At 40.8% G+C, this 17276-nt stretch overlaps 1 protein-coding gene across 1 annotated transcript in view; it reads right to left on the bottom strand.

Moving 5' to 3' along the window:
* Window positions 1-17276, bottom strand: part of SND1 (staphylococcal nuclease and tudor domain containing 1) — a 957459-nt gene that overhangs the window by 454390 nt on the left and 485793 nt on the right. The window contains exon 15 of the mRNA XM_073619298.1: window positions 14735-14876. Coding sequence (XP_073475399.1) covers window positions 14735-14876 — 142 coding nt within the window. The remainder of the gene's footprint in view (window positions 1-14734; window positions 14877-17276) is intronic.

Genomic DNA, 17276 nt, shown 5'->3' with positions numbered 1-17276 from the left:
TTCCATTTCCACTGTGAACGGGTGCATGCAGGCCGGCCGGCTGATTTATACTACATGCTGTTGTATTTGTGCTTTCTAGTAAGTGCGCTACTTTTACTTTTTTCAATAAACTGTGTAAGCGGATTCACACTATGGAGGCTGTGTTTTTTATTCCCCTGGGTTCCCATTGCTGAGGTATTTGGCCTGGTTGTCGGTGAGTCCTGGGTGATCCTCCCTCTATGCTGAGATCGATGGTGGTGTCCCCACTGAGTGGATTTCGGGCATAAGCTTCATATAGCTTACCTCTGGTAAACATATATCTGCATAGGTGGTGGATTCCTCTCACGAGATATTTCTATTCACTTAAGTTTTCAGTCACTGTTGGTGGAATTAATTTCAATAAGGACTGTGGATATCCTACACAACTTTTTAAGTCACGGACTTTATCTTTTTTGTCACTTTTTTATATTTATATTTATTTTTTTAGTACATTTTTTGATTATTCACTTATCACACAATATTGGGCTGTATTTGATATATTATGTGGATATCACAATATTTATATTATTTAAGTATCTACGCAATACTTATTTCACTAGCGCGGTTCTTTTATTAATTGTTTTTGTAAATGAGAACTACAACTACAGTCAAACCATTGTGGCTGATGACCTGTAGTTCTCAATGAACTACCAGGGTGCTGGTGAGCGCTTTAGTAGTTAATTGATTCTTCCTGCCATACGAGGCAACGGCAGACAGCTACACTGACAGTCTACAGGAGCCTGGCATTGCACCCACAATCTGCTGATCGCAAGTGCAATGCTTTACAAGCTTCTAATAAAATAAATAAAAAAGCACATTTTTTTACCTGCAAAAAGATGTGCATTGTTTTTAAAGTAAAAAAACACTAAAATCAATCAGTGCAATCTTTATGTAAATATATGATGAACCAATTGCTAAAAATAAAAGACATACATAAATGAATATTGCGTGCTGCCAGCTAAAACACTCAACAGTGATTCCACCCCACTAATTCATATAACTTTATAGTGTAGTGCAACACCCATTTCCAAAATATTGTTCTCAAATTATCAAAAACCTCATTACAAGCAGTGAAAATATATTCGAATGTATAAAAAAACAAATATGCAATAACCAAAAAGTTCCAATATTAAATTATATAAAAGATTCCAGTGTTAAAAAGTGATGGAAAAAACTACCACCCAAGTGTCTTTACTGTTTTTCAAGTTCTGTGCAAATCCATCACCAGGTGATACGCACCTTAAATAAGAGAGACACATATGCTCTACATGCCCCAGTGCAGTGAATCCTCAGAGAACACCTCCTCAGTATGCTCAGGATGGTCGCCTCCTCTGCTCTCCAGTGTGCCCACACATCCCTCAAACATAGTTTATATGAAACAAAGGCATGGACATAGTGTACCCCGTTTCACAAGTTTTATTGGTCCCTGCAAAACAAGTACACTTACAATCACAAGGTATAAGAGCGCTAAATGATACTGTCATCAGCCGACTTACCACCTCGGGAAGTGGGCGGAGTGACACCACGGGCTTGGCTCCTCCCTCCTAGACGCGTTGGGCCTCATGATTGGGCTTCCTCAGTCCTAACTTAGCCTTTAAGCATGAAAACATCTGTGCAAGTGCACAGGAAAAAAAAAAAAAGGTTTTCAAAAATGCCTAAAGTGCTAACTCAAGTGTGAACAAAGTCTTCGTGGCAAATTGGGGAGGTTTGGTATATGACCCAGAACAGGGTCAACGTTGAGTCAATTTGAATTCTACAATTTCAATTATAAAATGCTCCAGATTTTGGGGCTTTCCAGAAAATGTAACAAACCTATGTAACTGGACAACTGGAGATGCCTGTAAGTCTAGTGGGCAGTTTAAAATCTTAAAACTCACTATATTCCCACCATGTTTTGTGCTGCACAACCCAGCCCAACACATTGACAAGGCAATTTGCTTGGTGCCCTACGTGTTCAGTTCACTATGCTGAAAAAAAAAAAAAAAGGGACATCCACTACTTTTTTCACCAGTGTGTTACATTGCACTATACTGCAATGAGTGTCATAAGGTATACGAAATGCTATTTTGACGTTTCAATAAAGTTACAAAAAAGTAAACCATGTACACTGTTAACAGCACACACTAAGTGGGCCTTAAAGGTCTAGGACCCTAAAATCCCAGCTTGTACTGCACAGTATCAAAAGATATATACTAACTAGCTATCAGCAAGCAGGGTGACCCAGATGAAGCTTATAAATGTATTACTTATGACCTAGGGGCATACACCTCCTTCAGTCTGCAATTTATTATTCGCCCACATAGGTCTAATATAGGACACAAAAAGCATTTTAGCACACACAAGAAAGGTGTGCCTGTCTAACATCATATGCTAATCTTCACGGTTCAAAAGCTAGTAAAAAAATTTCCTGCAGACTCATTAAATGACATGAAAGGGTTACTGTGTTTCTCTCCCACTGGAGTAAACTCACTCAGCAGCTGACTGAACAAATCACTAAGTCCCCTTCTCCTCCATCCATCCCGTGTGCCCAGAGGGGAGCTATGAGCATGCAGAAATGAGTAAATAGCTGCATAGCAAAAAAAGAAAACATACATAACCACAATCTAGCTGGCAGCTGGGTGCCAAGACAGCACAAATGTGTAATACACAGGAGGAGGACGAGAGAGATTGAGCTGAATGCATTAATGGAGTATATAGGACCCAGTAGGGATACAGAATAGGATGGAGTAGAAGAGGCAGGCAGCATGTAAAAAGAGAAAAACAGTGGAATGGGGAAAAAAGTGTGCAAACTATTTGTATATTATCAGTTCATAAAAAAAAAAAAAAAAGAAGCTTATAAGCAGACATAACCTCCCACACTCCTGAATGCCAATAGGACGGTCCTGGCATTCCTGCATTGGCTTCAGCTCCTTTAAGGATCTGTCAGGTGATGTGATCATCTGCCCAACATGTTTGCTACAGCTCTGACAGCAGTGCAGGATTCTGAGTGTGTATAGGCAAATAGTCCATGACTGGCAGTCTGATACCCATGGGGCATTTCAAAACCGTGTTTGTAACCAAGAACATTTTCAGGTATCCTTTAACTTCTGTATGCTGCCCTGCTATAATCCCCTAAAATATTATATACAGGATATACAGTGCCTGAGCTTGATCATCAAAACTCTACCAAGCTGGCATCTGGACACAGTTTTGCTCCACTGGATACAGCAAACTTTATATCTATTCAACTTTGTCTGAAAAAGTAGCATTTTTGACATGCTTGTAAAATCTCTTGGAGTTCATTACAGGACATGGGATCTAAGGCTTGATCTAGGATTATACAGCCTCCTTCAAGTGTTTGGAAGTTGGCAAACAAAAGCTGTAAGAATAGTCACAGCATAACCCCTCCCACCATGCCTCAGATTAATAGTAAGCAATAGGGAGTAAATCAGAACAGAGGGGAGGGACCAGTGTCCATTAACATACTCCAAAAAAGGATTTCACAGGGAAGTCAAACATCTTACTCTCTTAAAGCAGTATTAAACCCAAAAAGCATACATATTGCAATTTACCAATTTTTAGGGTGATGACTGAATTTTTTTTAGGCTTGCTATTTTCATCTGGTAATCCAGCCAGCAAGTCTGTTTCTCATAGCACATGCTCTCCAGCACAAGGTATCAGTTTATATGGATGAGGCAAACCACTTAACACTGGCAGAGGTGATTAAAATGATCAGTTTGTAGTCACGTAAAACCTTTACCCCAAAAGGAAAAAAAAAAAGTTTGCTGTAACTGCTTATAAAGCATGAGCTGCAGTTTGGCTTTAATTTGTTAGTGGTTCTATATATGCCAATACATTTAACACTAACCTCCCAACTAACAAAGCTGCTGTGACTCCTCTCCTCATTCCTACAGAGTTGTCTCTCAATAATACAAGTGGTTTGTTACTGGTCAGATCACCATGTAAAAACAGAGTAGAAAAAGCCAAAGAAAAGAGAACCGATACAGCCATCTCGTCTAATGACTGGTAAGGTGCAAAATATTACATTTAATCCTAAATTACAGGACACAAGATTTTAGACAATTGGGATGTCCAAAAGCAAAGCATCTAGGATGTGCAATACACGTGCATAAAATGATCAGAGGGCTTGAAACTAGGGGCAGCATGAAGCACCACTTTATGTTGGAAAATGGCGTTAGGCCTGAACATCCACCTGGAAAAAGTTTAAATATGTCAATAAAAGACCAGATGGCAGCCTTGCAAATCTGGGAAACAGATGCCTTATGTTCGCAAGCCCATGAAGCACTGACAGATCTAATAAAATGTGCCCCAAAAGGAAAAAAGGAGGAGCCTTATCCAGACTGTAGGACGGCAGCTATAATCCACCTAGTAAATGATGGCACAAGAGGCATGATGTCCCCTCTAGGGACCCTAAAGAATAACAGTATGTAAAAGAAGCAGCAGCTCATAGGTAAACTTGCACTATGCGAACCACATACAGACAGTGGAGAGCAATCTCTTTGGAATGTTTCTGAGAAGGTCAATAGGAGGGAAGCACAATGTCCTGGATAAAGAAGAAACAGGCTTGGGAAAAAAGGGGCCTTAGGCTGCAAGAAATGCTTATCCCTGTGTAACACGAAGAAGGGTTTCTTACAGGATAAAGCTGCCAAGTCATCTTCCTAGCTTTCAGGAGTGAAGGGATTGATTGAGCTTGAGAGAGCCCTATGCCTTGGAATTCGGGCTTCAACAGCCAAACCAGTAAAGCCAGCAAACAAGATGATCAGGCCAAAATGGCAGGGGCCACAGAGTGTCAGGAAATTGTTAAGGTCCGAGCACCACGTCCTTTTGGCCCAGTTTGGTGCCATGAGGATCACAGGACTACCCTCCATTATCCTGTAAAGCCGGCAAGCAAAAAGCTGGATCAGTTTTTGAAGCAACACGTTTCCCTGGAATGGCCACCTCAGTCCAGCAGTATACACAAGGAAGAAGTTTTATTGAGCAACGGATAGATCAGGTTGTACTTTGCCCACAGAGCCACCAAAGCATCCACTGCGTCAACCAGAGGATCTCTGCAATAGTTTGTTGTTGAACTTTGACACCAAGTACTCCACATCAGGTGCCCCCACCTGCAACACAGGCCCTGAAAACACTTTAGGTTTAGGGACCATTCACTTGGGTACAGTCGCTGTAAATGGCTGACAAAACTAGAACTGAAAGAATCCTTCATAACATTCTTTGACACGGAAAGATTTTTGGCTCCTTCCTGGTGCTGGATATATGCCATTGCTGTGGCATTTACCAACTGAATTGGAACAAATGACTCTGCAGTTGGAAGGTCCAGCCTTGTAAAAAAAAAAACAACATCGCCAGAATTCCAGCATATAGGTCAGGTGATGCCACTCCTCTAGCGTCCAAGTCTACCGATAACATTATCTAGGACTCTCACCAGTCCTTGAGGCTGGCATCCATTGTCAAGCTCTTCCAAAACATCAGGGAGTATGATTTTCTGTACAACCACACTGCCCAGAAATAGATCTAAAATTTGGTATGTCCCTGCTGTATTAGCCAAATTTCAATCCATCTATGGGCAGCTTAAGAGGGAGGGGAAGCACTATCTCAGCTGGACAGGCAGAGACCGCTGAATTTAGGACTTATTGGTGTAAAAAGAAAAAGTGGGTTTACCCTTCTGGCTATACTGACAGAAGTGTAGGACTCGCAAAAGAAACACCATCTGGCAATAGGTGTGTTATATATAGTATATGTATTTCAACTGTATTTAGCAAAGTTCAGCTGTAATACATTGTAAATAAGATAAAAAAACACACATACACCCCCTCAAACAAAAATATGTAACAAGAATGACTGACAAAAACTAAGCTAACTAAAAACACAAAGAGGCTCTTCTGCAAGACAAGCTGGTTGGTTTGTGATCCAGCAAATAAAGCTAAGTTGATTAGACTGCCAGCATGAGAGAAATGAGAATGTTTTCCTCCTCTGTTGAATAAGCTGAAAATGATTCTAGGGCAATCAACAGGTCACTAACTGGTCATGGCTGGTTGAGAAATATTAAATGCACATAAAAACACAGCAAGGATGATGCTTCTACCACAGTAACTGTAGGACAGTGGAAATCTTTATTTTTAAAAGAAGAAACTATTTATTGAATAGGTTTGCTTTAAAGAGGTTCAACAATAGTGAGTTGTAAACAATACATTAGGGAGACAAAGCCTTAAAATGAAGCCAGACAGAAAATCAGGTGCTGACATTGCTGAAATCCAAAGACTACACAACAATAACCCAACAGGTGGAATGGAATGCCCAACAAAAACAGACTAAGCTTATGAATGAAATCAGTGCACTAAGTACCAATTTAAAGGTGCATGGGTGAGCACAAGACTAATACCTCTTGTATGGCACATCAGGTTATCCAAACCTCCTTTTACCTGCTTCTTTAATGGAAATAATGACATAAGCCTTGTCAGCACTTTATAAAATAGATTCTAAAATTTGCAGCTTTATCATGCTTTTACACATGCTAGAGTCTCCTAAAGAATCACCCCAGAGATGAACCTCCACAATAAAAACATACAGGTTGCCTTTCCATCTATTATATTGTTATATAACGCACTAACACTCATAACTATACTGGTTATTTCCCCCATCCCCAAAATCTACTATTTGCAAAATCCCTAGTGTAATGTTAAAACATTTAAGACTGGAGTCCTTTAAACCCCACACACTATTAGATTTTTTGCAGATTTTTGTCTTCAGATTTACTAAACCCATATAATATCAGGTCAAACCTGAAGTTTCAATTTGTATACAATCAGGCAGGCCCTTGCACTACATGGTTTTCTAAGTCTGAAGACAAAAATCTGCAGAAAATCTAATAGTGTGTATGGGGTCTTAGTTAGCAATGCCAGATTTTAACACATTTAGCCAGAATCTACTGAAACAAATTCCAAAATTTTGCTCTGAAGATATCACATGAACAGGAGCATTTGAGAGCATACATCTACTACTGCCATTGTGGCAAGGGTGAGGCATTGATTTTTTTGTCTTTTGGTCATTAAAAAATTTAAAGCAGATTACAATGAAATGCACTTTAAAAAAAAAACAAAAAAAAAACAAAAAAAAACAAACATTACAAAGTGGATTTTGTAGCAGTGTTAAGATATCCACACAGGTAACAATCAAATTGTACAATCTCCTATAGATCTATCATGATCTAGTGCTAGGACCTTCAGAATTGGACATCCAATAGAAAGCTTAGGTAGATCACATATTCCCGTAACTAGAACACTGTTTTGAAAAATGTATAATTGTACAGTCAGATTGTAATGTGTATTGTGGTGACTTATTTGATCAAGGTTTGTATCTAAAGAGAAAACATTTTCCACTATACAGTTTAGTTTGTGGAAGTGTTAAAAATCATGTCAGGTTTTTATTTGCAGTCTAAGTCCCCTCTAGGAAGATTCATCCTTTTTTGCCTCTGTGAAAAAAACAAAAAAAAAAACCAAACAAGACCCTAAAGAAGAACTCCAGGTAAAAACTTTTCTTCATGTCCTTGTTGCGAGTCTCCTACCTTCACTGCTTATGCCATTCATCATCTTCTTAGCTCAGTAGTTCCTCTGCAATAGCCTCATGTATTTTAAATAAAATCATTACTTGCCAATGATTTCCTGTTTGTAAGACCGGTGGCTGCTATTCCTCCGTTTTCCCCAGCCACCGGTCTTGGCACATCATCTTTTTAAGTTCTATCTAAAGCAAGTAGGGATGTACTTCCATATGCTGTAGTGAGCGGAGGGATCTCTCATACCCCCGGTCTGTACCACCCATGTAAGTGGTGTCGACGTCCTCTTCTCCCTGCCAGCACTCCCCCTCCCAAAAGTCATATCACTACCTCTAACACCCCCTGCCACCAGGCACCCGTCAGCCATCTGTCACTGCTGCACGGGAATCACAGAGGAGAGGCAGCTGGATGACACAGAGCGGGGATCTCCCGCTGTGACATATCTTCTAGGTGAAATGCCGGTCACTGTAAAGTCGCGCCTCCTGTGATAGACAGCACACTGGTCCAATGCCGGTACAGCGGCCAGTGTTTCACCTACAAGATGTGTCACAGCAGGAGATCCAGCTCTGTGTCATCCCAACGATCCCAGCTGCACTTATGGTACTGCAGTGGACACCGTCGCCTGCCCTACTGACACCCGTCCACTGCCAAATAACTGTAGGAGGGGTTTCCACCATCCCTGCAAAGTTTAATTTTGTATGTCTTATTTTCAGTTTGATGTGTATTATATGAGATGTTACATATCACAGAGACCGGTATTGTGGTAATTTTGAAGTATACTGAGATTTCCATACATTAGAGGGTTGCACCATCATTGTGTTACTGATTAGTAAGTCAGCGCTCGCTGCACTTTGTTTTTCCCATGCCAAAATTTACTTGTGCCACATGCTGATGTAAAGCAGCATGTCCCGGCTCTCTGTGTTGCGGCTAGGGGTATGCTCATATACAACATACAAGCACTGACTGCTGTTAGAAAGATCTCAAATCTACAGCTGGAGGATGGACATTTAGAATACTGAATTACAACAGAGTACAGTGTACATAAAGCAAGTAAGGGCAATATGTTTATCTCCTGTTGTGGCTGGAAGGGGAGAGATCACATGTGACAATAGCAGCACAAACATGATTTGCATTTATAAGGCTGTAACCTACCTATCCAGCTTTGTGTTACCGAGTAGTGACTGCAGAATGAGGGGGTGTGATTTATGTTGAAGTGGGCTTGTTCACATTTAACATGTACATGCCTAGTGTACCCTTTCACATTCACTGCAATTCAGAAAGCATGGTGGGAAGTGTAGTTTCATTATAGTGCATCTTTTGAATTAGAGAGCTGACTTCCTAAAAATTCAGTTAGACTTTTCAATGGTAAGGAATTTCACAAACGTAATAACGGTTTAGTGTTTTGTGTGTGGGGGTGTAATAATGGGGCTTTTTTTTGCCGATCCCAGAGTTCTGCTTTAAGTGGTCACTGGAACAGGATGGGGGGGGGGTGTCTGATCAGTATACTGCCTAAAGCTAACCATACAGGGATTGAAATCTGGACAGTTCAGGACAAATTGCAATCCAATCTACTGATCGACTTCTGTACATCCCAGCCTGTCAGGTTTTTCTGGATCGATCATAGCCGGCAGCACTGATTATCGCACTCTGACAGTGGGGAAGGCTCTTCACCATCAGAACACAATAGCACAGTGGGAGGGTTCGATGTGGATTTTTTTTTTTTTTTTCCTTGTAATACAAGTGATGACTGCCCGGGCTGCCTAATGATATTATTGGTCATTGGTCCTGCATCACAGGCTTTACCTAGGTGCAGTGGAGCTGGAACCATGCGGGTATTCTCAGATAGAAGACCACTGCTCACTGAAACCCCAGCAATCTCTGGAACCTAAGGTTCTACAACACATCTAACACAAGGCCAGCAGGCCGAAACCAGCCCACCAAACTATTTCATGCGGCCCTCGCACCTTGGCAGCTGCGGTAAACCCCCTCATCTCCACCATAACCTTGCCTCAGCAGTTGACAGCATAGCAAACAGAATTCTTGTGCCAGATCCTGAACTTCTCTGTGCAGCTGCAGAGAGGCTCATCTCTGCCCCCATCCCAGCAGTTGGCAGAAGAGAGGACAGAACTCCTCCTACAGCTCCAGTGCCTGTCTGTACAGCAGCAGCACCTGCTCATCTTTACCTTCCCTGGTGTCAGCATGCAGCAGACTCCGGCCCTCCTCTGGTCTCCCTTCAGACCATGCACTTTATGCTTCCCAGCTCCACCCCCAGCCTTCTTCCCCGCAGCAGCACAAGGAAGGGGGAGGGGGGTGCACTGCGATATAAGGGAGGGTGAGAGCTCTTTACTTCTGATAGTTGGGGGGAGGGGGGTGATCTGGACATCTGGTCTTACAGATACAAACGGCCCCTTTGAGGGCAACCATAATGCTAATGTGGCCTGCAATGAAATGGGAGTTTGACACACCTGTTCTACAAGATACTTGTTGAGAAACACTGCATTAAAATAACTATGACCTGTATGAAAAAGGCCTTAAAAAGGACAGCAAATAAGAAAACGCTTTAAAATGATCATCGCTATGAAGAAAGAACATTAATGTGCTGTGCAAAGGATCTTTTTTGACAATTGTGTACTTTTATAAATGGCAGAGGTAATATTTGCTCTAACCAAGATGCACATCATGGAAGCAGCAATACAAGGCAAAACATATTTCCAAATAATTTTCTCTTTTGTAATGCTGAGCTTTATGGAAGCACTTTCATTTTTACACTATTCAAAAATTGGCGTCAAATGCATTAAAGAGGAAACAAAATAAGAGTGTTAACTTGTTAAAATAACAGCATTAACACTGTATGATTTCCCCAGATTACAGCACAACAGACAGTCAATGATGGTCTTTTGGTATATTCATTTTCTGGATAAACAGAAGGCTAAATTACTGTATTTCACAAGTTATTGGAAAATAAGGACAGAAAGCAGAAAAGGAGGTACCACGCCGAAATTTTTTAATCTGATTATACAGTATATACTAGCCTCTATAAATTATCAATGACCTCCAAGACCAAATATTTTCCTTTTCTAATACACAAAATAATTTTATGTAATAATATTAATCTGCTGGAGTGTAAAGAGACCACTAGATGATTCATTTTAAAAATCTTCCTGTAAGATTTATGCATGCAACATATTTTATGCATGTTATATAACTTTGAAAAGTAACCCTTGTATAGACATGCAAAAAACCTGACTGCTGATTGACACCAGCATCTTGTGATGTCTACCAGACTCCGAGCTGTCACTCAAGTGAGAATTTGTAGCATTTTCCTTCCTTCCTCCTCTGGGAGCTACATAAAAGGTTAAGTAGGGTATGGGGGGCTGTCATGAGCAAGGTGGGAGGAAGTAAGCAATGAAAACACTTGATTATTCTGAGCTTTTACCTGTTTGTAATTTCATATACCAGTTAACTACTGGATTCTTTCAAAACTTCCAAAAGAAATTATATAAAAAAAATGCTAAAAGGAAAAAATACACATACAGTGTGTGTAATCTCTCTCTCTCTCTCTATATATATATATATATATATATATATATATATATATATATATATATATATATATATATATATATATATATATATTAATTGGATTGTTGTTAGCTAGCAGGCTCTTTAGTCTGTCACCACCCCCTGGCTTCTGGAATCTTCCAGAAAGGTTCTAGAACCTAGAGGGACAGAGACAAAGCCCTGTGCATGGGATCTCTCCAAAGCCCTGGGTGAGGACAGCCAAGAAGGTGGAGAGAGCCCTTAAATATTCAGGAGCCTGGCTATGTGAGTGTCCAGGATAGAGATACCTCAAGGGGACCCCTGTGCTGGGGGGGGGGGGGGGGGCTTTGCCTCCAGGCAGAAGGTACCAGTGAGACTGGGGAGAGAAGCAGCAGAAAGTAACCCTCACCCCCTTCAGGTCTGGTTGAGGCACAATGGAAGCAAGTCGTTGCCACATATGCATTTTTGAATAAGGTTTAATATCTGAGAGACCCTATTCAATGGATTCCCTCTCATCAATACACCAAGCATAATAAACATTGTCAGAAATTCTAAACTTACCCCACTGTAATACATTTTTTTTTTTTCGGCTTTATAGAGAGGAAATCACCCTTACCTGCATTATCCAAAACAAAGTATAAGGTTGTGTCTGGTGTAGCACTTTAACAAAAAATCTATCAATCCTGTAACTTTTCCAGAAAGGGGAAAATAAGTTGCTTCCTATAAACAGTATCACAGGAACCAAGATCACTTAGCAAGTGTAAATAAGAGCGCATGACTTGAAAAAGTTTAAAAGGGGTGTATTCTAAAAATGTTGTGGAGGCTAAGGCGGCTATCAGCTAACCCAGGGAGGACGTGTAGATTGAGAATAGTAGAGGTGCAAGGACAGAACCTTGAGGGACCCCAATTGTAAGAGGAATTGGAGAGGAGGAAGTGAAGTTGTGACACTGAAGGTGTGGTGAGATGGGTAAGATTCTAACCAATGGAAAGCGTAGCAATAAAGACCAAGCAAATTTAGTTTTTTGAGGAGGAGGGGGTGGTCAACTGTATCAAAGGCAGCGGAGAGGTCCAAGAGTAAAAATACGGAATGATGACTGTTGGCTCTGGTTGTTAACTTGGTGTGAGTTTTAGGAGAGCATTGTCTGTGGAGTGCTGTGGTTGAAATCCAGACTGAATGGGATAAAGTTATTATCAATGAGGGGGTTGCTCAGTAAGTTGTAGACTAAACATTCAAGGAGTTTGGAGGCAAAAAAAAATTAAGGAGATTGGTCTTATGTTGTCAAGATTGGTGGGGTCCAGTGAGGCCTTTTCTTGTATGGGCATGACTAGCACATGGTTTAGAGGGTTGGGTAAGATGCCAGTAGAGAGGGAGAGGTTGAAGATATGAGTTAAAGAGTGTAGGATAGAGCCAGAAGGTGACTGTAGGATTTGAGAAGGAACAGGGTCCAGGGGGCAGGAGGTTAGGTGGGCGTTAGGAAAAAGTTTAGTGACTTCATCTTTAGTAGCTGGGTTAAATGAGGGAAGGTATTGATAGTGCAGGAGGACAAGGAGTGTAAAATGAGGGAGATATCTGTAGAGTGGAGATCAAGACAAATCTAATTTTTGAAGTGATTAGCAATCTCCTGGGCAGTGAGTAAATTAGTGGGTGGAGGTAATAGGGGACCAAGTAGAGCATTAAAGGTAGAAAAGAAGGGGACTTCGTGAGAGGGTATTAATGAGAGTGATAAAGTAGGTCTGTTTGGCAGTGTGGAGGCAGGAATTATATTTTTGGAGGGCAGATTTATGTCAAATGAAAGGTTTGTTACTTAAACGCATACATTTGCATTTGAAAAGCATCTGACTAGAAAGCCCATTAGCAAGATCCCTAGACTATATGTCCAGCTATAAAAAATAAATAAATCTAAGCCCGGGTTTACACTATAATGCGCTGCGGATCGCACAGGAGCGCTGTGCGTCCCTGTTCCCCGTTTCAGGGACGAATCAGGGCCGATTCTATGCCTGAATTCGGCCCTGAAACGGAGCCAAAGACGCACAGCGTTTTTGTGCAGTGCGCTCCGCAGCCGCCCCGGAGATATGTGGACCGGCTCATTCTCCTGCTATGCGAATCAGATGTGCGGAAACGCACATCTAATTCGCATAGGTGTGAACCGGGGCTAAATGTAGATCTCCTAATGCAACGTGTACGCAGAACAACCCTTCTTCAAACCCACCACCCTTGTCAAGCAGAGAGACCTTAAAGTTCAAAATGACACTATGCAAATTAGGCAAACTTTTGGGTTTGGGTCCAAGAGCCAACACTCTCTTTGTTCACTTTGGAACCACTTCTCTCCCCATACAAGTCAATAGGAATGAAAAAGCAGCATGGAGTAGGTTGCTGGAGCTTAAAGCGGTGTTTCACCCACCGCTGCAAAAATTAAAAGCCAACAGGTACACATACTGCAGCTGCTGGCTTTTAATAATAGGACATTCACCTGTCCTGTAGTGCGGTAAGGGAACCCGGCAGTGTAGCCTTACGGCTTTGCACTGGGAACCCTACAGCACATGCGCAAGGCTCTGCTCCTCTCTCCTACTGGCCTGACGGCAGGGGAGGAGGGAGGGAGCTGAGTGGTGACATCAAAGACAGGCATCCGCTCCACCCCCCGAAAGGTGCTGCTGAAGGGGGGGGTGGTGAGAGACAAAATCAGCGGAAGTTCCACTTTGGGTGCAACTCTGCTTTAAAAGGAGGTCAAATGCATACAATGAATGGGTTCCAAAGCATTTCAATATAATTTCCAATGCAAGAAAAATACACCTAAAACCAACTACATTTGGCCTATTAACACAAGCCTAAAGCCCCTTAAAACTGGACCTAGAGGACCCATGAAAGTTCCCAGAGCATTAATGCTTCACATTTTCATGTTGCGGGTTAATTTTACAACAATCTACAAAGCACTTGCACTGACCAAAAAATACAGCGAAGACCACAAGGACATTATGGGAGTTATGTTCTCAGCATTTTAGCCCAAATCTGAAAGCCAAATGATTTTTGGGAAAAGACTAACAGCTAAACTTTTCTTTGGCTCTGTCAGTATCCAAAATTAATTTATATTGTATGTGTATTCCATAATAAAATATGAAGCTAGTTTAAGTAACATGGAGCAGTGGGTTGCAGTCATCTGAGCCATACTATTGTCATTTTCACATGACATGTGGGGAAATCCAGAAACCATTGCTTCAAAGAAACTTCTAAAGTGCAGAATTTAATATTAAATAAAATTCAGCAGCCTACAATGTTTTAGTGGTTGCTTATAAAACTGTTTCTAGCACATGCCCACTATAGATGTTAAAGCAGACCTTCACCCTCTTTCTACTTTTCATATAAAGGATTATTCATAGATTTTTTTTTTTTCCATAGCCCCCAGCGATACTCATTTCAAGCATTCCATGACACATTATGGCAATCTTCTGCAAATGTGTTGCATCATGGGTGAGAGAAATATGGTGGCACGGGACCAAACATGCAGCAGCAGATTACAGCATGACAATGACACTAGACATGCAAGTATGTGTTTCGAGGATAAACTAGCAAAGATAAGAGGGGATACAAAAAACAAAAAACAAACAGCATGGTGAGTATTAACTTACCGGCCAGAAGAAAGGTTATAAGGCAGGTTTCCTTAGGCATATAAAGCTTGAGTCTAGACCCACTGAACACATACTCTACAATGGCTTCTGAACGCCCAGCCCTTTGCAGGAAGGGAAGAAACTGTTTTGCCTTTTGCGTGTCCTGCAAAGAAACACACATTAATTAAAATGGCTGCAGATAAGGAGAGCATTACAATCAAATAAATAAGACCTTCATATGACTATCGTAGCCAAATCTACTCATGTGAACAAAAGAACTGCTAGAAAAAAAGGGGGGGGGGATGTAGACATTGCAGGCATATAGGATATACTAATTAGTCAAGAGTAATATTAGCAACTGACAGCACATAAGTTTAGATTCAGGGCAGCTGTTGAAGTACACTGTTGGCCTAACACAAGAAATCGCTTAGGATGCCACCCACCTGACAGGAGAAAAAGTCAACCGTGCTCACCTTTGGTAGAAAAAAATATCAACTTTTAATTCTAGAATATTATTGTGTACTATAAGCGCACAACAGTTCGGGTCAAATCTTGACACTCCTATTGCAAAAATAAATTCTGATAATGATCTCTTATCAAAACCAAGGCAACAGAAGCTGAACAAACAGTTAAAGGTTTTGATTCTGTCCAGAGCTTTCTAATGTGGTGCTAAATAGCTGCATAGACTACAGAGTGAGACAACACAACACATTACATGACCTGCAGATACTATGCTACTGTTCACTTTGAACCTGCTCTTCAGGATATTATTGGTCAACAAACCAAGGTTGACACAATTACCCCTACCTATTTTCTGCTTGCTCTCACCACTCAACTTCGAGGGCAGGCATTCCCCACTGCAAGCCCAATTCCAACATTCAGCCAACTTATAATAATGGTATAAGAACAGATTTTAAATCTCTTCAGAAACTGTGTGTGTATATATATATATATATATATATATATATATATATATTATATACACACACACTGTATATCATACTGCATGTCTATTTTTTTAAATTACCTTCCATTACTTCACTAGCCCTGATCGCCACACATCAGTAATAAAGAGAACAAGCTATACAAGTGTGATCTAAGCTAGTAAAGAAGTGCTCACAAACTATATACCAAAACTATGAAATGTATTTCATTATATAAACACACACATGCACACTATATTATCAAGAAAAACCTACAGCAAACACAAATGTAAAATTACATAGCAACAGGGTCTTGTAGCTCAAACAGGACATGACAAAGATTGCATCAATCTGACCATGTAAATCAATATTACCTGCATTACCTAATTTTCAAAAACAATCCTCATTAACAATGCACCATTAATATATCACAATAGGCATTTCCAATCTACATAAATTAGGTATAAACATCACAGTATACAAGTTGTAGAAAAAAAAAACACTGCAAACCAACCCAAAACAGCCGCTGCTGTTTGTTCAGTGTGAAAGCCCGAGGGCTTTCACACTGAAGCGGTGCGCTGACAGGAGAAGAAAAAAAACTCCTGACAGCCGCATCTTTGGAGCGGTGAAGGAGCGGTGTATTCACCGCTCCTAAACTGCTCCTGCCCATTGAAATCAATGGGACAGCGCGGCAATACCGCGGCTATAGCTGCGCTATACGAGCAGTTTTAACCCTTTTTCGGCCGCCAGAGGGGGGTTAAAACTGCACCGCTAGCGCCTGAATACCGCGGTAAAGCAGCGCTATAAATAGCGCTGTTTTACCGCCGACGCCCCCTACCGCCCCAGTGTGAAAGCAGCCTTAGATTAAGCTGTGCACCGATAAAGAGGGTGAGATCCACTGTAAGCAAATTCTTAGAACTTTTGGAAGGTATGTCAAATTCTCAAATTAAAATTTGTGAAGTCACACCATACATTCCAAATGGCAATAACTAGCATAGGTCTATAGCAGAGTTTCTCAACCTTAAGTCAAGGCAACCTATAAAATTCTACACAAATCTTGAGGCACCCCATTTCTAAAATGTGAAAAACTAATAGTTTTACACAACGCAGCAACATCCGAAAAGGGTAGGGCACCCATTGTTAGCGGTCATTTATTCTTTCAACGCAAATGCTACTTTGTACACTGCTTCTGACTAGTATTCCAATAGGTCTCTTATATAAAACATTTTTGACCAATTTTTAAGTACTGTATTTTGCCAAGACACACTGGCTAAAAAAAAAAATCGATGAACCAAATAGTCATATGCTGCAAATACACAAACGGTTGCTATTATGCTACCTATGGATGATAACAAGAGTCGTGTTAAACAGAGAAAGGCAGCCTGTTTGAAGTGTATGCTATGCAGCAAGGCAGAACGTTAACATTGCGGCCAAAGACAGATGATATGAACAGATACTGCAAGGCACAGGCATGTATGTATGTATGTATGTATGTATATAGATATATATATATATATATACACATACATATATACACATATATACATACACATACATACACAACATGCTAAAAACAAGTACTTGATTTGCCAAGCAGAAAGATACAAAGTTACAGCATGATACATGGCAAAATACAAAGA

The sequence above is a fragment of the Aquarana catesbeiana genome, linkage group LG03 (assembly GCF_042186555.1).
Source record: "Aquarana catesbeiana isolate 2022-GZ linkage group LG03, ASM4218655v1, whole genome shotgun sequence".
Classification (NCBI taxonomy): Eukaryota; Metazoa; Chordata; class Amphibia; order Anura; family Ranidae; genus Aquarana; species Aquarana catesbeiana.
This window is presented reverse-complemented; position numbering and strand designations above follow the sequence as displayed.